Here is a 20,424-nt window from a genome sequence, read left to right on the forward strand (position 1 = left end):
AGGGGTAGAGGTCAGATTGCTCATGAGGAGAAAAAGTGGGACAAGCAGAGGGTGATATAGCCTTTACTTAAGAGAAGTATACAAATTAAGGAAGCTTATAAAATTATGATTTATTATTGCAGTTGAGCTCCTGTCTTCTGGGCTGTATCAGACATTTCGTATAAATACTCATTTAATCCTCAACGTCAGGACGTATAGGGTCCACCTCCTGTTTTGTTTGTTGTTGTTCATAAACCAACTTGAGACTTAGAAATCAAAGTTAACTTGTTCAGGGTCACAGAGGCTAATTAAGGGGAAGCCAGCATTTGAACCTGGCTTGCGACTGCAAACACCCTGCCTGCTATACTGGTTAAAAACATTGTTTCGTCCAGGTGCAGTGGCTCACGCCTGTAATACCAACACTTGCGAGGTGACCAGCCTGCCCAACATGGTGAAACCCCATCTCTACTAAAAACACAAAAAAATTGTCTAGGTACGATGGCTCGCTCCTGTAATTACAGCACTTTGGGAGGCTGATGCGGGCGGATCACTTGAGATCAGGAGTTCAAGACCAGACTGGCCAACATGGTGAAACCCTGTCTCTACTAAAACTACAACTATTAGCCAGGAGTGGTGGTGGGCACCTGTAATCCCAGTTACCTGGGAGGCTGAGGCAGGAGAATCATTTGAACCTGGGAAGTGGAGGTTGCAGTGAGCCGAGATTGCGCCACTGCACTTCAGCCTGGGCGACAAGACCGAAACTCCGTCTCAAAAATAAAAGAAAAATTATCCAGGCTTGGTGGCAGGTGCCTGTAATCCCAGCTACTCAGGAGGCTGAGGTAGGAGAATTGCTTGAACCCAGGAGGCAGAGGTTGCAGTGAAAAAAAAAAAACATGTTTGAAGGGCTGTTGCGGTGGCTCATGCCTATTCTCCCAGCACTTTGGGAGGCCGAAGTGAGGGATCCCTTGTGGCTAGGAGTTACAGATTAGCCTGGGCAACATAGTGAGGCCTCCCGTCACTATAAAATAATTAATAAATAGTTGAACATAGTTAACCAAGAACCATAAGTTGTTTTCTTTTTTTGTCCTTTTGCATATTTGGCTTTGTTCCCTTGTTACCTCTGCTTTCCCCACCGAAAGACCTTTTGTTGATACAATGGGTACTGTATTGATGATTTGAAACTTGTGCCTGCAAGTTGTAGATATGAATTGAATTCTCCGAAGATGAGACACTGAAAGGCAGGCAACACTAAGGCCCGTGGTGGCTGACTATTGGCGGGAGGTTGAGGGTCTGAGGTGCTGTCACAATGATGGGTGCTTGCAAAACCTAAAGTAAGAAACTCAGGATGAGAGGATCTTACAGTTCATGGAGTCCAACTCCCTCACTTGAAAAGTGTGACGACAACAGTCTAGGGAGGTTTAGGTTACTCACCTAAGGTCACGCGGGTGGTTACTGACAGTGGAGATAGCAAAGAAATGGCAGTTTGGGGTGCCATCATTGGATGGGGGCAAAAAAGAGCTCTAGGAATATGTGAGGAGTCTGGCCCCACCTGTGCTGTATGAGGGTCTAGAGGTTTCCCTACAAGCCTTTCCTTGGTACATAAGGACGTGAGTGTAAATAAAGCAGGAAGGAAAACAGAAATAGGCCGGGCGCGGTGGCTTACGCCTGTACTCCCAGCATTTTGGGAGCCTGAGGCAGGCGGATCAACGAGGTCAGGAGTTCGAGACCAACCTGGTCAACATAGTGAAACGCCATCTTTACAAAAAATTAGCTGGGCGTGGTGGTGGGCGCCTGTAATCTCAGCTACTCGGGAGGCTGAGGCAGGAGAATTGCTTGAACCCGGGAGGCAGAGGTTGCAGTGAGCCAAGATCGCACCATTGCACTCTAACCCCAGGCGACATTGCGAGACTCCATCTCAAAAAAAAAGGAAAAGGGGGAAAATAACAAGTAAATATTCTGAATTTTCTTTCTTTTTGAGTCGGTGTCATATTCAGCACTGTGAACCCTTACCAGCAAGTGACTATTTTTGAGTTACAGGAAGGAGAGAAAGGTGAGCAGTGATGTGGCTAAAGAAAGCTCCTTTTTTTTTTTTTTTTTTTTTTTTGAGACGGAGTCTTGCTCTGTCACCCAGGCTGGAGTGCAGTGGCCGGATCTCAGCTCACTGCAAGCTCCGCACGCCATTCTCCCGCCTCAGCCTCCGAGTAGCTGGGACTACAGGCGCCCGCCACCGCGCCCGGCTAGTTTTTTGTATTTTTAGTAGAGACGGGGTTTCACCGTGTTAGCCAGGATGGTCTCGATCTCCTGACCTCGTGATCCGCCCGCCTCGGCCTCCCAAAGTGCTGGGATTACAGGCTTGAGCCACCGCGCCCGGCCAAGAAAGCTCCTTAACTAGGACATATGAGAAGCAAAAGATGGTTAACATTTTTCTGCTCAGTGAATTCTACGTTCTTTCACATTCTTTGTGTTGAAGTAACCTTCTAGCTTATCTTTCAAATGGCTTCTAATTTTATTTATGCAAGTACCTTACTGCTTTTTTTTTTTTTTTTTTTTTTGAGACGGAGTTTCGCTCTGTCACCCAGGCTGGAGTGCAGTGGCCGGATTTCAGCTCACTGCAAGCTCCGCCTCCCGGGTTCACGCCATTCTCCTGCCTCAGCCTCCGGAGTAGCTGGGACTACAGGCGCCCGCCACCTCGCCCGGCTAGTTTTTTGTATTTTTTAGTAGAGACGGGGTTTCACCATGTTAGCCAGGATGGTCTCGATCTCCTGACCTTGTGATCTGCCCGTCTCGGCCTCCCAAAGTGCTGGGATTACAGGCTTGAGCTACTGCGCCTGGCCACCTTACTGCTTTAATTCCTTGATGAAACAAGGCAAGATATAAATAAATACAATAAAAGCTATTCTAGCTGGGTGGAACACCTTTTCAAGTCTTCCCTAGAGTAAATATCAAATCAAAATGCCTTTATGAATCAGTTACCCTTAAAAGGGTGGATTTTACAGTCTGTATATCTCGATTTCAACAGAAACACAAAGCAGGAAAAAAAAAAACTGGTTGTCTCAGAACATCATTTCTTAAAATCAAAGCATAATAAAGGGTCTATATGTGTAGACAGTTGTGGTCACATGCACTACTTAGCTAAAGAGGCTCTGTTCCTGGTGAGATTCTCCTGAGGCGCAAGCATTTGCTTTCAATATCCAGCATAAAGTGCATGCTTTCTTGCAGGTGGCAGTCAGGTATTTGCAATATTTTTATTTATTTATTTATTTTTGAGACAAGGTCTCCCTGTTGCCGAGGCTGGAGTGCAGTGGTACTATCACGACTTCTTTGGCCTCCCAAAGTGCTGGGATTCAGGCATGAGCCATCATGCCCAGCCTGCAAGATTTGTAAAGCAGCAGCTATCACAGTTACAGCCACTGTGGTCTCATTATTGTTGTTATTTTTTGACGGAGTTTCAGTCTTGTTGCCCAGGCTGGAGTACAATGGCACGATCTTGGCTCAGCGCAATCTCAGCTCACTGCAACCTCCACCTCTTGGGTTCAAGCGATTCTCCTACCTCAGCCTCCCTAATAGCTGGAATTACAGGCTGTGCCACCACGCCCCGCTAATTTTTTTTGTATTTTTAGTAGAGACAGGCTTTCTCCATGTTGGTCAGGCTGGTCTCGAACTCCTGACCTCAGGTGATCAGCCCCGCCTCGGCCTCCCAAAGTGCTGGGATTACAAGGGTGAGCCACCAGGCCCGGCCTCATTTATTATTATTATTTTTTTTTTATGAGACAGTCTCGCTCTGTCGCCCAGACTGGAGTGCAGTGGCCGGATCTCAACTCACTGCAAGCTCCGCCTCCCGGGTTCACGCCATTCTCCTGCCTCAGCTTCCCAAGTAGCTGGGACTACAGGCGCCCTCCACCACGCCCAGCTAGTTTTTTGTATTTTTTTAGTAGAGACGGGGTTTCACCGTGTTAGCCAGGATGGTCTCGATCTCCTGACCTCGTGATCCGCCCGTCTCGGCCTTCCAAAGTGCTGGGATTACAGGCTTGAGCCACTGCACCCGGCCTGTTATTATTTTTTTTAGTTGAAGTTTTTTTTTAGACAGAGTCTCCCTCTGTCATCCAAGCTGGATTGCAGTGGGGGCTGGGATTACAGGCATAAGCCACCGTTCCCAGCCTGTGGCCTTAGTTTATCTGCTGAATGCTAGGAACAGTTTATGCCAATTTGTAGAGATGTGATCAATGAATTCTTTCTCATTTCCACCGGTCTTAATGCTCCCATTCATGGATTTAAGGAACCATAGGCTCCTGGGGATCAGCTCATCTAATTTCTAGTCTAACACTGAATCCTCCTTTTGGCAGTTGTTTATCAAACCTCCGCTTGAGGCCAGGAATGGTACCTCACACCTGTAATTCCAGCACTCTGGGAGGCCAAGGCCGGCAGATTACTGGGAGGTCAGGAATTCAAGACTAGCCTGGCGAAGATGGTGAAACCCTGTCTCTACTAAAAATACAAAAATTAGCCAGGCGTGGTGGCGTACACACACCTGCGGTCCCATCTACTTGCTTGGGGGCTGAGGCAGGAGAATTGCTTGAACCCGGGAGGCAGAGGTTGTAGCGAGCCAAGATTGCGCCACTGCATTCCAGCCTGGGGAACATAGCGAGACTCCATCTCAAAAAAAAACAAAAAAATACACACACACAAAAAAACAGGCCAGGCACGGTGGCTCTCACCTGTAATCCCAGCACTTTGAGAGGCCAAGGCAGGTGGATCACAAGGTCAGGAGTTCAAGACTAGCCTGGCCAAGATGGTGAAACCTCATCTCTACTAAAAATAAAAAAATTAGACGGACATGGTGGTGGGTACCTGTAGTCCCAGCTACTTGGGAGGCTGACACAGGAGAATCTCTTGAATCCAGGAGGCAGAGGTTGCAGTGAGCTGAGATTGCACCACTGCACTCTAGCCTGGCAACAGAACGAGACTCCGTCTCAAAAAAAAAAAAAAAAAAACAGCCTGGGCTTCGTGGCTCACGCCTATAATCCCAGCACTTTGGGAGACCGAGGTGGGTAGATCACCTGAGGTCAGGAGTTTGAAACCAGCCTGACCAACATGGTGAAACCCCGTATCTACTAAAAATACAAAAAAAATTAGCCTGGCATGGTGGTGTATGCCTGTAATCCCACTACTTGGAAGGCTGAGGCAGGAGAATTTCTTGAACCTGGGATGTGGGGGTTGCAGTGAGCCGAGATCATGCTATTGCACTCCAGCCTGGGCGACAGAGCCAGATTGTGTTAAAAATTTAAAAAAAAAAAAAATATATATATATATATATATGCGCACACACACATATATATGTAAATACATACATATATATATGTATTTCCACACATATCCATATATTAGTACAGGCAGTGGTTCTGGCAACATTGTGAAGGTGGTGGGTATGAGTTTGGGAAACACCGTCCCTCATGTGCCAAGGTGTATAATCCTTCTCATGCACCATGAATGTTTTTTCTTCATTCAAAATCTTCAACTCCTGTGTGGAAACAAGGATTGATAAAGTGAGCAGCCTCTCCTTCCACAAACTTCTGAATACAGAGATTGAGGCACTCTCTGGCTGGTTCCCTCGGGACCTTGAGGTTGTCCTCAAGACCTGCATCAGACTGCCTTTGTCATTCCCTGTTCATGAAGATTTTCATTAGGAGCTGGGCTTCTCAATAAAAACACAAATGTAAGCCTGACCCTGTGCTATCTCTTAGCAGCGCTAATAAAAGGATTAGTGCAACAAGTTTCTAAAATGCATTTTAAATATCAGTTTTATTTTTTCTCATTGATGCAGAAGATAGCTTACTGTAACATTAAGTCTTTGAAATAAAAAGGAAACGAGAACACAAAACCATTGTAAAGCAAATAAAACATGCAATCCTGACGATGTTTTGTCAATAAACCCAGGCCTAGCAATTTAAGCAGCTGGGAAGAGGGATAAGATATTTTACTTGTTTGTTCTGTCCTTGGGCTTTACTGATTGATTGACTGAGACAGAGTTTCGCTCTGGTTGACCAGGCTGGAGTGTAATGGCATGACCTCGGCTCACTGCAACCTCCACCTCCTGGGCTCAAATGATTCTCCTGCCTCAGCCTCCTGAGTAGCTGGGGTTACAGGCATGTGCCACTACACCTGGCTAATACTGTATTTTTCTTTAGTAGAGATGGGGGTTTCATCATGTCAGTCAGGCCAGTCTCAAACTCCTGACCTCAGGTGATCCACCCACCTCGGCCTCCCAAATTGCTGGGATTACAAGGGTGAGCCACCATTCCTCTCCTGTCGTTGAACTTTAGTAAGTTTTTCTTGTAAGCTGATGGTTGTATTATTTAAAGGTATAGGGAAGAACAAAGAGAAGTCTAGCCCATTGAGAAAGGGGGTGTTACTGATAAAGGACTAAAGTGAATTTTTTTTCCCTGAAATCTGTTTGCTCTGTGGTTATATGATGGTTAATCACATGCTTATTGCCACCACTTATAAAGGTAGAGGCCGTGCTATATAGTCTCATCTATGTGGTGCCCACATCATAGACATTATCCACCATGAAAAAACAGAAACAAAATCACAAAGGGGCTCCTGGTTGATGGAACCTCCTACTGAGCCAGGACTGCACCATACTGCAACCTGCCTCCAAGTCCAACACAGTTTCCAGAGAGTTCTATCAGGTGCTTAAAAGGCACTAAGCAAGAAAAGCCCTTACTCACTGTTTCTCTTTTTTTATTTTTTGTTTGAGATGGAGTTTTGCTCTTGTTGCCCAGACTAGAGTACAGTGGAATGTGATCTCTGCTTACTGGAACATAACATTAAAAGAAAAAGAAAAGCCGGGCGCGGTGGCTCACGCCTATAATCCCAGCACTTTGGGAGGCCGAGGCGGGTGGATCACCTGAGGTCAGGAGTTCGCGACAAGCCTGGCCAACATGGCGAAACCCCATCTCTACTAAAAATACAAAAATTTAGCTGAGCGTGGTGGCGGCCGCTTGTCATCCATCCCAGCTACTTGGGCAGCTGAGGCAGGAGAATCGCTTGAACCCGGGAGGCAGGGGTTGCAGTGAGCCGAGATCGCGCCACTGCACTCCAGTCTGGGCAACAAGTGCGAAACTCCATCTCAAAAAAAAAACAATGAAAAGAAAAAAAAATTAGTTTAAACAAAATGGTTACTTTTGGCCGGGTATAGTGGCTCACACCTGTAATCCCAGCATTTTGGGAGCCCGAGGTGGGCGGATCATTTGAGGCCAGGAGTTCAAGACCAGCCTGGCCAACATGGCAAAACTATGTCTCTACTAAAAAGGAAATACAAAAAAATTAGCCAGGCATGGAGGCACATGCCTGTAATCCCAGCTGCTTGGGTGGCTCAGACACGAGAATCACTTGAACCTGGGAACAGGCAGAGGCTGCAGTGAGCCAAGATGGCACTGTACTCCAGCCTGGGCGACAGAGTGAGACTGTCTCAAACAACAAAAAGTTACTTTAATACATTTGGGCTATTTATTGAGACATGTCACTCTGTCGCCCAGGCTGGAGTGCTGTCAGAATCTTGGTTCACTGCAACCTTTGTCCCCCAGACTCAAGCAATCCTCCCACCTCAGCCTCCAGAATAGCTGGGACTACAGGTGACCACCACCAGGTCCAGCTAATCTTTGCATCTTTTTTTTTTTTTTTTTTGAGACGGAGTCTTGCTCTGTCACCCAGGCTGGAGTGCAATGGTGCGATCTCGGCTCACTGCAAGCTCCGCCTCCTGGGTTCATGCCATTCTCCTGCCTCAGCCTCCTGAGTAGCTGGGACTACAGGCGCCCGCCACCATGCCCGGCTAATTTTTTGTATTTTTAGTAGAGATGGGGTTTCACCGTGTTAGCTAGGATGTTCTCCATCTCCTGACCTCGTGATTTGCCTGCCTCGGCCTCCCAATGTGCTGGGATTACAGGCATGAGCCACAGTGCCCGGCCATATTTCCCATTTTGCTTTGGGCTTCTGAAAAAATAAAGGAAGACACTTCTTTCTGCCTATCCTTACTATGTCATCCTCTGCAAGCCATCGCCTCTGTATATAAGTACATTTAACAACACTGTCATGAAAAATCTATGCCAGAGATACGATTAATTCCACCCACAGCTGATGAATATTTTCTGATTATATTTCTCAAGGCAAATATCCCCAACAATAACATGTATTGAACGCTATAGAAATAAACAGCATAGACAGAAAAAGACTCAAACTGTCTAAGTAGTAAAGTTTGTGCAGAACTGGAAACAAAAATCCACCTGGGTCAGAGGTATAGGGTTAATTTATCTTGCTGAGGGTCAGGTTTCTCCTTCATGCATGTTTAATGGTCCACCTAAGTTCAACTGGAGGAGCATCTTTCTTCTTTGTTAACCAAACATGCCCAGGTAGAGCTGCTTCTCTTTTCTATGGTAGCTGCTGAGTTCTGACTGTGTCAGCTGGAGGTACCGCCGGACGTTGGCATCTTGGAAGATGATGGAGAAGCAATTAGAAACAGAGTCAGTTAAGACCATAATCATACCTGTGGCAAGAAACAATGTTAACATGCTCCCATTTTTAAATCTCTCCAAGATCTGAATATATCGCAACCATTCTATGCAACAGTAAATCTCTTTAATTAATAACATTTGGAATTGAAAAAACAATCTGTGTCCCGGGCTGGACTGGTTGTTAATATTTATTTATTTATTTATTTATTTATTTATTTATTTTTGAGACAGAGTCTCACTCTGTCACCCAGGCTGGAGTGCAGTGGCACGCGATCTCCACTTACTGCAACCTCCACCTTCTGGGTTCAACCGATTCTCCTGCCTCAGCCTCCCGAATAGCTGAGACTACAGGTGTGCGCCACCATGCCCGGCTAACTTTTGTATTTTTAGTAGAGACGGGGTTCCACCATGTTGGCCAGGCTGGTCTGGAACTCCTAACCTCGTAATCCACCCACCCTGGCCTCCCAAAGTGCTGGGATTACAGGTGTGAGTCACCACGCCTGGCCACTGGTTGCTAATTTCATAATAAAAGCAAGACTGATGAAGCAATTATTAAAATAGAGCCTCTAAAGATACCATTCGTAAAGATGGCAGGTTAATTTATGTACTTGAAGGTGAGAAACATGAACAAATGGCTTATATTTTATATCTTTATTAATTCATAATTAATGCCTTTCTCATTCATTTAGATTAGTGAGATTTTACTGCACTGCTATACATTTGGGGACTCTGCTACTAGTATCCTGTGGCTATTGTAAGCCAGAATGCAAAAAGGAGACAATTTTCAGTGCTCAACCAACCAACACAGGAATGAGTCTCTCATCTGCTTCAAAATATCCTTTTTGCCTTGGAAACAAAGTCCCAAATTCTCTCTCAGCAGGACTGCCCTTTTTCTAGGTCACACCTGGGGTTAGCTGAGCTAACGGATAAAAGTGGTGGATCTGTTGGCATTCACACATCCTATTCCAATCACTGGTTTTGTTGTTATTGTGTGTGTGTGTGTGTGTGGTTTTTTTTATTTTTTTTTTGAGATGGAGTCTCCCTCTGTCACCCAGGCTGGAGTGCAGTGGTGTTATCTCAGCTCACTGCAAGCTCCGCCTTCTGGGTTCATGCCATTCTCCTGCCTCAGCCTCCCAAGTAGCTGGGACTACAGGCACCTGCCACCACGCCCGGTTAATTTTTTGTATTTTTTTTTTTTTTTGGAGACGGAGTCTCGCTCTGCCGCCCAGGCTGGAGTGCAGTGGCCGGATCCCAGCTCACTGCAAGCTCCGCCTCCCGGGTTCACGCCATTCTCCTGCCTCAGCCTCCCGAGTAGCTGGGACTACAGGCGCCGCCACCACGCCCGGCTAGTTTTTTGTATTTTTTTAGTAGAGACGGGGTTTCACCGTGTTAGCCAGGATGGTCTCGATCTCCTGACCTCGTGATCCGCCCGTCTCGGCCTCCCAAAGTGCTGGGATTACAGGCTTGAGCCACCGCGCCCGGCCAATTTTTTGTATTTTTACTAGAGACAGGGTTTCATCATGTTAGCCAGGATGGTCTCGAACTCCTGGCCTCACACTATCCGCCCACCTTGGGGTCCCAAAGTGCTGGGATTACAAGCGTGAGCCACCATGCCTGGCGTCCAATTACTCTTAAAGACCAGGAACAGAACTTGAAAAACAACACTGGTTTTTTTTGTGTTTTTTTTTTTTTGAGATGGAGTCGCCCTCTGTCATCCAGGCTGGAGTGCACTGGCAGGAAGTCGGCTCACTGCAAGCTCCGCCTCCCGGGTTCACACCATTCTCCTGCCTCAGCCTCCCAAGTAGCTGGGACTATAGGCGCCCACCACCACGCCCGGCTAATTTTTTGTATTTTTAGTAGAGACGGGGTTTCACCATGTTAGCCAGGATAGTCTCGATCTAACCTCGTGATTTGCCCGCCTCGGCCTCCCAAAGGGCTGGGATTACAGGTGTGAGCACTGCGTCTGGCCATGCAGGCTAATTTTTGTATTTTTATTTATTTATTTATTTTATTTTTTTATTTTTTTTTAAGTAGAGATGGGTTTCGCCATGTTGGCCAGGCCGGTCTTGAAATCCTGACCTCAGGTGATCTGCCTGCCTGGGCCTCCCAAAGTGCTAGGATTACAGGCGTAAACCACGGTACCCAGCCCCGACAAATAAGACTGTTTTTTTTTTTGAGACAGAGTCTCATTCTTGTTGCCCAGGATCTCGGCTCACCACAACATCTGCCTCCCGGGTTCAAGCAATTCTCCTGCCTCAGCCTCCCAAGTAGCTGGGATTACAGGCATGCGCCACCACACCCAGCTAATTTTGTATTTTTAGTAGAGACGGGGTTTCTCCATGTTGGTCAGGCTGGTCTCGAACTCCTGACCTCAGGTGATCCACCTACCTTGGCCTCCCCAAGTGCTGAGATAACAGACGTGAGCCACCCCGCCCAGCCTGCCTAAATATGTACTTATAAATAAAAGCACATTGATGTATATTAAAATAGGCATACATATATATATGAAACAGACATACCGACATATATATTGTGTGTGCCTGATTAAGCATCAACCCCCTACACATGAAACCAATAATACTGCTTTTCTGTGGAGACAAGAACATAAGAGTAGAAAAAGGTCTGTTCATCGTATACTTTTTCAGTTTGAATTCTCAACCATGTGAATGTATTACTTATTGAAAATAATACATTGGCAAAGTAAAATAAAATCCCCTTTCCACAGATCCACCCTAGCAAGACAATTTTGTCTTTACCATTTCAAAGCCCTTCTCCCTTACCTTTAGGCTGCCTATTGACTGCAGCCAGGAGGTAGTGGCGGGCCTGGTCATAGTCCTGCAGATGGAAAAAGGCCACTCCAGCCCGATACAAGGCCTTGGCATTATCAGGCTGTCGTTCCAGGACTTTCTGACTATATTCTCTCACTCGTTCGTAGTTCACAGGCTCCATCTGAAGGAGACAGGCTAATGGGCCAAATGAAAAGAGAGAAGAGGGAGGAGGGTTCGTTACACCAGGTTCCACTGGCCAGCTCAAGGCAGTACCAAACAGGGTGGTAACATTCAGTCAACAAATGCTAAAGTGTCTCCCATATGCCAGACACTCTTCTACACACTGGGGATGCAGCAGTGAATAAAAGCTTCACATATCAGCCCGGTGCAGGGGCTCATGACTGTAATCCCAGCACTTTGGGAGGCCAAGGCGGACAGATCATCTGAGGTCGGGAGTTCAAGATCAGCCTGACCAACATGGAGAAACCCCATCTCTACTGAAAATAAAAATTAGCCAGGTGTGGTGGCGCATGCCTGTCCAGCTACTCGGGAGGGTGAGGCAGGACAATCGCTTGGACCTGGGAGACGGAGGTTTCGGTGAGCCGAGATTGTGCCATTGCACTCCAGCCAAGGGAACAAGAGTGAAACTTCATCTCAAAAAAAAAAAAAAACAAAACTTCACATTATCTTGTAATCTACTTCAATATTTACTGATTTTCTGCTACACATTTAGTACTGAGTTAGACCTGGCTATAAAGCTGATAACAACATACTTTAAAATTTATTGAAAACTCTGGGCTGAGCATGGTGGCTCATGCCTGTAATCCTAGCACTTTGGGAGACTAAGGTAGGAGACTCGCTTGAGCCCAGGGGTTCAAGACCAGCCTGGGCAGCCTGGGCAACATAGTGAGACCTTCCCCTGCCCCCTTTTTTTGGCAGGGTATTCACTGCAGTGTTATAACAAGTGTATCCCGGATAACAAATGTATTCTTTATTGTTATTTTTTTAAGACAGAGTCTCACTCATCAGCCAGGCTGGAGTGCAGTGGCGTGATCTGCAACCTCCACCTCCCAGGTTCAACCAAGTCTTCTGCCTCAGCCTCCCGAGTAGCTGGGATTACAGACATGTGCCAACATATCCAGCTAATTTTTGTGTTTTTAGTACAGATGAGGTTTCACCATGTTGGCCAGGCTGTTCTCGAACTCCTGACCTCAAGGGATCAGCCCACCTTGGCCTCCCAAAGTACTGGGATTACAGGCGTGAGCCACTATGCCCAGCTGAGACCCTATTTTTTTTTTTTTTTGAGACGGAGCCTCGCTCTGTCGCCCAGGCTGGAGTGCAATGGCACGATCTCAGCTCACTGCAACTCTGCCTCCCAGATTCAAGCAATTCTCCCGCCTCAGCTTTCAAGTAGCTGGGATTATAGGCACACACCACCATGCCCAGCTAATTTTTGTATTTTTGTAGAGATGGGATTTCGCCATGTTGGCCAGGCTGGTCTTGAACTCCTGACCTCAGGTGATTCACTCGTCTCAGCCTCCCAAAGTGCTGGGATTATAGACGTGAGCCACCCTGCCCAGCCTCCCATTATTATTACTATTTTTTGAGATGGAGTGTCGCTCTGTCGCCCAGGCTGGAGTGCAGAAGCGTGATCTTGGCTCACTGTAACCTCTGCCTCCCGGGTTCAAGAGATTCTTCTGCTTCACCCTCCTGAGTAAGTATGATTATAGGCGCTCACCACCATGCCTGGCTAATTTTCGTGTTTTTAGTAGAGACGGGATTTCACCATGTTGGTCAGGCTGGTCTCCAACTCCTGACCTTGTGATCCGCCTGCCTCGGCCTCCCAAAGTGCTGGGATTACAGGCATGAGCCACCGTGCCTGGCCCCATTAACTTTTTATATGAAATTAGAATGCAGTGAGCCGAGATTGTACCACTGCACTCCAGCCTGGGCTAAAGAGCGAGACTCCATCTTAAAAAGAAAAAAAAAAAAATTAGATAAATTACAATTTTTTAAAAAACAAATTTATCTTCATTGTATCTCTTCTACCCAAGGCTCTATGTTCTGTATCCCCCATTTCACCACAGTTCTTGTACTGCAGCTTTGTTAATAATGGTTGCCATTAATTGTGTGAGGAAATGGCAAGCACTGTGCTATGTGCTTGATATACACTGTCTTGTTTAATCTTCGCATCTACACAATTACATAGGTGTTACTATCTTCATTTAGTGGATGAAGAAATCAAGACTCAGAGAAGTAACTTGTCCGAGATCTTATAGCTTCTAGGTGGAATGAATATGAAATTTGAATGAAGCGTTCTCTAACTCCAAAATCATGATTCTCAGTAACAATCCAGTATATAACTTCACTATTCTCTTGGATGACTTAATGGGACCTTGAAATACAAACCTGCGGAGAAGCCAATTCAGGTCAATGTTCTGCCTTTTGATGATTAAGAAGGGAAACACATTCCCTATTTCACAACTGTGGGAATTAAACATAGTATTATGAAATCACAGTGCTGAGAAAGACCAAGAATCAGCACTGCTGAGCACATTAAAGGGCCTGTGCTGATGTCTGTATCCCTTCTACAACACCCCCACCAAGTGGTCATATGGTTTATACTTAGCTATTTCCCCAGAGGTCAACCAATCTATCACCCTTGCTCATTAATTCAACAACCAGTTCTTGTGCACTGACCATGTGCCAGGCACTGAGCTAGAAGCAGAGAATAAGAGGAGCAAGGCAGTTATCTTGATGATTAAAGAGGTTGAGGCCAGGTGCAGTGGCTCATGCCTGTAATCCCAGTACTTTGGGAGGCTGAGGCAGGTTGATCACTTGAGGTCAGGAGTTCGAAACCAGCCTGGCCAACATGGTGAAACCCCATCTCTACTAAAAATACAAAGAAATTAGCTGGGTTTGGTGGCGGGCGCCTGTAATCCCAGCTACTTGGAAGGCTGAGGCAGGAGAATCGCTTGAACCTGGCAGGCGGAGGTTGCAATGAGCCAAGATCATGCCACTGCACTCTAGCCTGGTTGACAGAGTGAAACTCTATCTCAAAAAAAAAAAAAAAAAGAAAAAGAAAAAGTGGAGGAATACACAAGAAACAAGTAAATGAATTTGTTTGTTTTTAGACAGAGTCTCCCTCTGTTACCCAGGCTGGAGTGCACTGGCGCGACCTTGACTCACTGCAACCTCCACCTCCTAGGTTCAAACAATTCTCCTGCCTCAGCTTCTCAAGTAGCTGGGACTACAGGCACCCACCAACACAACCAGCTAATTTAAAAAAATTTTTTTTTTTTTTTTTTTTTTTTTTTTTGAGACGGAGTCTCGCTCTGTCACCCAGGCTGGAGTGCAGTGGCCGGATCTCAGCTCACTGCAAGCTCCGCCTCCTGGGTTTACGCCATTCTCCTGCCTCAGCCTCCCGAGTAGCTGGGACAATAGGCGCCCGCCACCTCGCCCGGCTAGTTTTTTGTATTTTTTAGTAGAGACAGGGTTTCACCGTGTTAGCCAGGATGGTCTCGATCTCCTGACCTTGTGATCTGCCCGTCTCGGCCTCCCAAAGTGCTGGGATTACAGGCGTGAGCCACCGTGCCCGGCAAAAATATTTTTAGTAGAGACGGGGTTTCACCATGTTAGCCAGGATGGTCTCCATCTCCTGACCTTGTGATCTGGCCGTCATGGCCTCCCAAAGTGCTGGGATTACAGGCGTGAGCCACCACACCCGGCACAAGTAAATTAAGTTTTTTGTTTTTTGTTTTTTTTTTTGAGACGGAGTCTCACACTGTGTCACCCAGACTGGAGTGCAGTGGCGCGATCTCGGCCCACTGCAAGCTCCGCCTCCCAGGTTCACGCCATTCTCCTGCCTCAGCCTCCGAGTAGCTGGGACTACAGGCGCCCGCCACCACGCCCGGCTAGTTTTTTTTTTGTATTTTTAGTAGAGACGGGGTTTCACCATGTTAGCCAGGATGGTCTCGATCTCCTGACCTCGTGATCCACCCGCCTCGGCCTCCCAAAGTGCTGGGATTACAGGCTTGAGCCACCGCGCCCGGCCGTAAATTAAGTTTTAAAAGTGCTTTAAGAGGCTGGGCACAGTGGCTCACACCTGTAATGCCAGCACTTTGGAGGCCAAGGCTCATGAGGTCAGGAGAGCGAGACCATCCTGGCTAATGGTGAAACCCCGTCTCTACTTAAAATACAAAAAAGTAGCGGGGCGTGGTGGCGGGTGCCTGTAGTCCCAGCTACTCGGGAGGCTGAGGCAAGGGAATGGTGTGAAACTGGAAGGCAGAGCTTGCAGTGAGCCAGAATCACACCACTGACTCCAGCCTGGGTGACAGAGCGAGACTCGGTCTGGAAAAAAAAAAAAGAATTGCTTTAAGAAAAATAAAACTACGCTGGGACAGAGAATGAATGAAGTCAGAGTGCTGTTTGCTTATGGAAGATGTTTTGGTGGGAGGAATGTGGGGGACAGAGTCTTGCTTGCTGTGTCGCCCAGGTTGGAGGGCAGTGGCCCAATCTTGGCTCACTGCAGCCTAGACCTCCCATGCTCAAGACGTTGGCCCACCTCAGTCTCCAGAACAGCTGGGACTACCCCAGTACGCATAACCAAGCCTGGCTAATTTTTGTGACTTTTTGTAGAGACAGGGTTGCGCCACGTTTCCCAGGCTGGTCTTGAACTCCTTGGCCTACCAAGGTGTTGGGATTCCAGACGTGAGCCACTGTGCCCTGCGCCCAACTCAGAAGGCTTCTGTTTTTTTTGTTTTTTTTTTTTTGAGACGGAGTCTCACTGTGTTGCCAGGCTGGAGGGCACGATCTCGGCTCACTGCAACCACCGACTCCCCTGGTTCAAGCGATTCTCCTGCCTCAGCCTCCTGAGTAGCTGGGATTACAGGCACGTGCCACCATGCCCAGCTAATTTTTGTATTTTTAGTAGAGACGCGGTTTCACCGTGTTGTCCAGGATGGTCTTGATCTCCTGACCTCGTCATTCACCTACCCCAGCCTCCCAAAGTGCTGGGATTACAGGCATGAGCCACCACGCCCAGCCGACAGAAGGCTTCTCTAAGGAAGCAACTTTTGAGTCCAAATCTGGATAAGTGTCATTCAAGGGACAGGGCATTCTAGCTGGAAAGACAGCCTACAAAACGTGAAGGTGGAAATGTACTTTGGGCATTAAGTGTATAAAAGAGCCAGTTCGGCCGGGCGCGGTGGCTCAAGCCTGTAATCCCAGCACTTTGGGAGGCCGAGACGGGCGGATCACGAGGTCAGGAGATCGAGACCATCCTGGCTAACACGGTGAAACCCCGTCTCTACTAAAAAATACAAAAAACTAGCCGGGCGCGGTGGCGGGCGCTTGTAGTCCCAACTACTCGGGAGGCTGAGGCAGGAGAATGGCGTGAACCCGGGAGGCGGAGCTTGCAGTGAGCTGAGATCCGGCCACTGCACTCCAGCCTGGGCGGCAGAGCGAGACTCCGTCTCAAAAAAAAAAAAAAAAAAAAAAAAAAGGGCCAGTTCAGGAAGGGCATGGTGGCTCACACCCGTAATCCCAACACTTTGGGAGGCCAAGGCGGGTGGATCACCTGAAGTCAGGAGCTCGAGACCAGCCTGGACAACTGGCAAAACCCTGTCTCTACTAAAAATACAAAAATTGGCCGGGCGCGGTGGCTCAAGCCTGTAATCCCAGCACTTTGGGAGGCCGAGACGGGCGGATCACGGGGTCAGATCGAGACCATCCTGGCTAACACCGTGAAACCCCATCTCTACTAAAAATACAAAAAACTAGCCGGGCGAGGTGGCGGGCGCCTGTAGTCCCAGCTACTCCGGAGGCTGAGGCAGGAGAATGGCGTGAACCCGGGAGGCGGAGCTTGCAGTGAGCCGAGATCCGGCCACTGCACTCCAGCCCGGGCTACAGAGCAAGACTCTGTCTCAAAAAAAAAAAAAAAAAAAATACAAAAATTAGCCGGGTGTAGTGGCAGGCGCCTATGATCCCAGCTACTTGGGAGGCTGAGGCAGGAGAATCGCTTGAATTCAGAAAGCAGAGCTTGCAGTGAGCCGAGATCACACCACTGCACTCCAGCCTGAGCAACAGAGTGCGACACTGTCTCAAAAAAATAAATAATAATAATAATAATAATAAATAAGGCCAGGCGTGGTGGCTCACGCCTGTAATCCCAGCACTTTGGGAGGCCGAGGTGGGCGGATCACCTGAGGTTGGGAGTTCCAGACCAGTGTGACCAACATGGAGAAACCCCATCGCTACTAAAAATACAAAATTAGCAGGGCGTGGTGCCATATGCCTGTAATCCCAGTTACTCGGGAGGCTGAGGCAGGAGAATTGCTTGAACCTGGGAGGCGGAGGTTGTGGGGAGCCAAGATGGTGCCATTGCACTCCAGCCTGGTCAACAAGAGCAAAACTCAGTCTCAAAAAAAAAAAAAAAAATAAAAGAGCTAGTTGGTGCTGGGACCAAGGTGAGTTTGGATTTTCTCATAAGTGTGATGAGATGCCAATGGGGTGTTTTAGGCAGTGACATGATCTGATTTCCTCATCTGTAAAATGGGGATAATCCTTGCAGTTTTGTGAAGATGGCAGACATCTGTAAATGACTGCCCAACATGTTATAGGCACTCAATAAATAAAAATTATTGGGCCGGGTACGGTGGCTCATGCCTGTAATTCCAGCACTTTGGGAGGCCGAGGTGAGCGAATCGCCTGAGGTCAGGAGTCTGAACATGGTTCGCTAACATGGTTGGCTAACATGGTGAAACCCCATTTCTAATAAAAATACAAAAAATTAGCCGGGGCCGGGCGCGGTGGCTCAAGCCTGTAATCCCAGCACTTTGGGAGGCCGAGACGGGTGGATCACGACGTCAGGAGATCGAGACCATCCTGGCTAACACGGTGAAACCCCGTCTCTACTAAAAAATACAAAAAACTAGCCGGGCGAGGTGGCGGGCGCCTGTAGTCCCAGCTACTCGGGAGGCTGAGGCAGGAGAATGGCGTGAATCCGGGAGGCGGAGCTTGCAGTGAGCTGAGATCCGGCCACTGCACTGCAGCCTGGGTGACAGAGCGAGACTCCGTCTCAAAAAAAAAAAAAAAAAAAAAAAAAAAATTAGCCGGACGTGGTGGCACACGCCTGTATCCCAGCTACTCCAGAGGCTGAGGCAGGAGAATCGTTTGAATCCGGGAGGAGGAGGTTGCAGTGAGCTGAGATCGTGCCATTGCACCCCAGCTTGGGCAACAAGAAGGAAACCCTTCTCAAAAAAAAAAAAAGAAAAAAAAGAAAAATGAGGAAAAGTTATACGACCTACTTTAAACTTAATATTAAAATAAGGGACATTTAATACTTGTGAAACACGTTCATTGCTTCAGCTGGTGGTTTAGATATTAAATGTCCCTTAAATAAACAATGGCCTGACCTTAGGTATAATTTTGTCCTATAGCCTGCAAAATTCCCTAAAGCTATCAGCAATACCCAGAAGGCTGTTAGAAATGCAAACTGGGGCTGGGTACGGTGGCTCACGCATGTAAACCCAGCACTTTGGGAGGTGGAAGCGCGTGGATTACCTGAGGTCAGGAGTTCAAGACCAGCCTGATTAATATTATGAAACCCCATCTCTACTAAAAATACAAAAATTAGGTGTGGTGGCGCATGCCTGTAATCCCAGCTACTCGGGAAGCTGAGGCAGGAGAATCGCTTGAACCCGGGAGGCAGAGGTTTCGGTGAGCCGAAATCACGCCATTGCACTCCAGCCTGGGCAACAAGAGCGAAAATCCGTCTCAAAAAAAAAAAAAAAAAAAAAATAGCTGGGTGTGGTGGCGGGCGCCTGTAGTCCCAGCTACTCGGGAGGCTGAGGCAGGAGAATTGCTTGAACCCGGGAGGCGGAGGCTGCAGTGAGCCCAGATCGTGCCAGTGCACTCCAGCCTGGGCGACCGAGCGAGACTCCATTCCAAAAAAAAAAAGAAAGAAAGAAATGCAAACTGGTAGGCCCCACGTCAGACCCATCGAACCTCTGGGGATGGGGCCTAGGAAGTTGTGTTTTAACAAACTCTCCAGGTGAAGTCGGAGAAGCCCTGCTCTATGGCAACTTAATTAGAGCCCCACAGATTGGCAGATTATTTTAACTCATGGCAGAATAAATGGATGACAGTTTAAAAAAAGTCAGCGGTTTTTTTTCCCCAATGTTCACAGATGTTCATGTTCCTGTCTTAATGCTCTCTAGCCCCCTTTAGCCCCGTTCTTACCAGCTAGATTGTTGTAGCAGTCAGTCTGGGTGGTATGCAGTATGTTTTCTTGTTCAGGCGTGAGGGCCGGGCCCTGAGGTCCGAGATTAGGTAATGGAGAGGGCAGACTCGGATCCAGACCCCGCAGCTGAAGCAGAGCTCGATGGTACCTACTCACAGCATCTCGGTACTTCCCTTCCCGGTAGCGCTGGTTCCCTTCCTCCTTGTACAGCTGAGCCTCCTGCAGACGCTTCTCCATAACTGTCGCCCAGGGTTCTTGGGAAATTGCTAAGTGAAGGAGCAATTGAAGCTCTAGGGTTGGGAACAAAATAATTGACTGTAGTAGCCAATTCAAGAAGGCAGGAAATTACTCTTCTTCCTGGAGGGTCCCCCAACAGGGACCTGCGGTTTGCTTGTTTCTACTCACAGCCCCACCTCTCCTTTCTGCAGTCTTTTTCTCCAGAAGTGCAGGCAAGTAGTTAGGAAGGGGATGTGGGAATAATGAAGCCAAACATTAAGGGACTTCCTAAAAAGACGATGGGGGCGGGGGAGACGATGGGAGACTTTCCGAAAAACTCAAGCGACGCCCTACTCAGAAATTGTTACGGGCGTGAGAACGCCGGGCACACTGGCTTCCGCCTTTCTTTCGGACCCGCCCCCCGACCTGGAAGTAGAAGGGAGTGGGTGGGACTAGTGCTAAAAGTCCGGAGGCTTGAAGCAATTCCAACTCTTCTTTATTCAGCAATCATTTATCTGTTGACGTCAGTAATATAAACTGGGAAACCGAGATGAACCACCACCAAGGGAGACTGAGGTGTCCACATAAGCGTCACAGCTGCAAGCCCACCCAGCGCCGCGACCAGTTCCTCGCCCTCAGCAGATGCCCAAGCCTGGAACTCTCCCAGGCTTCGGTTTACCGGCGGGAGCACGTCAGAAATGCGGACAGT

General features: G+C 47.8%; 2 protein-coding genes across 9 annotated transcripts in view; both read right to left on the reverse strand.

The window, feature by feature from the left end:
• TAF6L (TATA-box binding protein associated factor 6 like) overlaps positions 1–20,424 on the reverse strand; it is a 180,559-nt gene that overhangs the window by 40,754 nt on the left and 119,381 nt on the right. The gene's annotated exons all lie outside the window — the stretch shown is intronic.
• On the reverse strand, positions 1,051–20,414 carry TTC9C (tetratricopeptide repeat domain 9C). 8 transcript variants are annotated; one of them, XM_077961334.1, is made up of 5 exons: positions 19,499–20,114; positions 11,270–11,452; positions 8,160–8,464; positions 6,260–6,762; positions 5,760–6,070 (listed from the first exon to the last, which is right to left on the reverse strand). In XM_077961334.1, the coding sequence occupies exons 1-3, from the start codon at positions 19,734–19,736 to the stop codon at positions 8,370–8,372; spliced, it is 516 nt and encodes a 171-aa protein (XP_077817460.1). In that variant the 5' UTR covers positions 19,737–20,114; the 3' UTR covers positions 5,760–6,070; positions 6,260–6,762; positions 8,160–8,369.

The sequence above is a fragment of the Macaca mulatta genome, chromosome 14 (assembly GCF_049350105.2).
Source record: "Macaca mulatta isolate MMU2019108-1 chromosome 14, T2T-MMU8v2.0, whole genome shotgun sequence".
Lineage (NCBI taxonomy): Eukaryota > Metazoa > Chordata > Mammalia > Primates > Cercopithecidae > Macaca > Macaca mulatta.

Bases quoted from the DNA above. Each gene is read 5' to 3' on its own strand.
- TTC9C (XM_077961335.1), bottom strand. From the start codon at position 19,736: ATGGAGAAGCGTCTGCAGGAGGCTCAGCTGTACAAGGAGGAAGGGAAC. The intron at 11,453-19,498 runs GTAAGAACGGGG...TTGGCCCATTAG, and splicing joins CTGCTACAACAATCTAGCTG to CCTGTCTCCTTCAGATGGAG. The intron at 8,465-11,269 runs GTAAGGGAGAAG...TCATCTTCCAAG, and splicing joins AGTCAATAGGCAGCCTAAAG to ATGCCAACGTCCGGCGGTAC.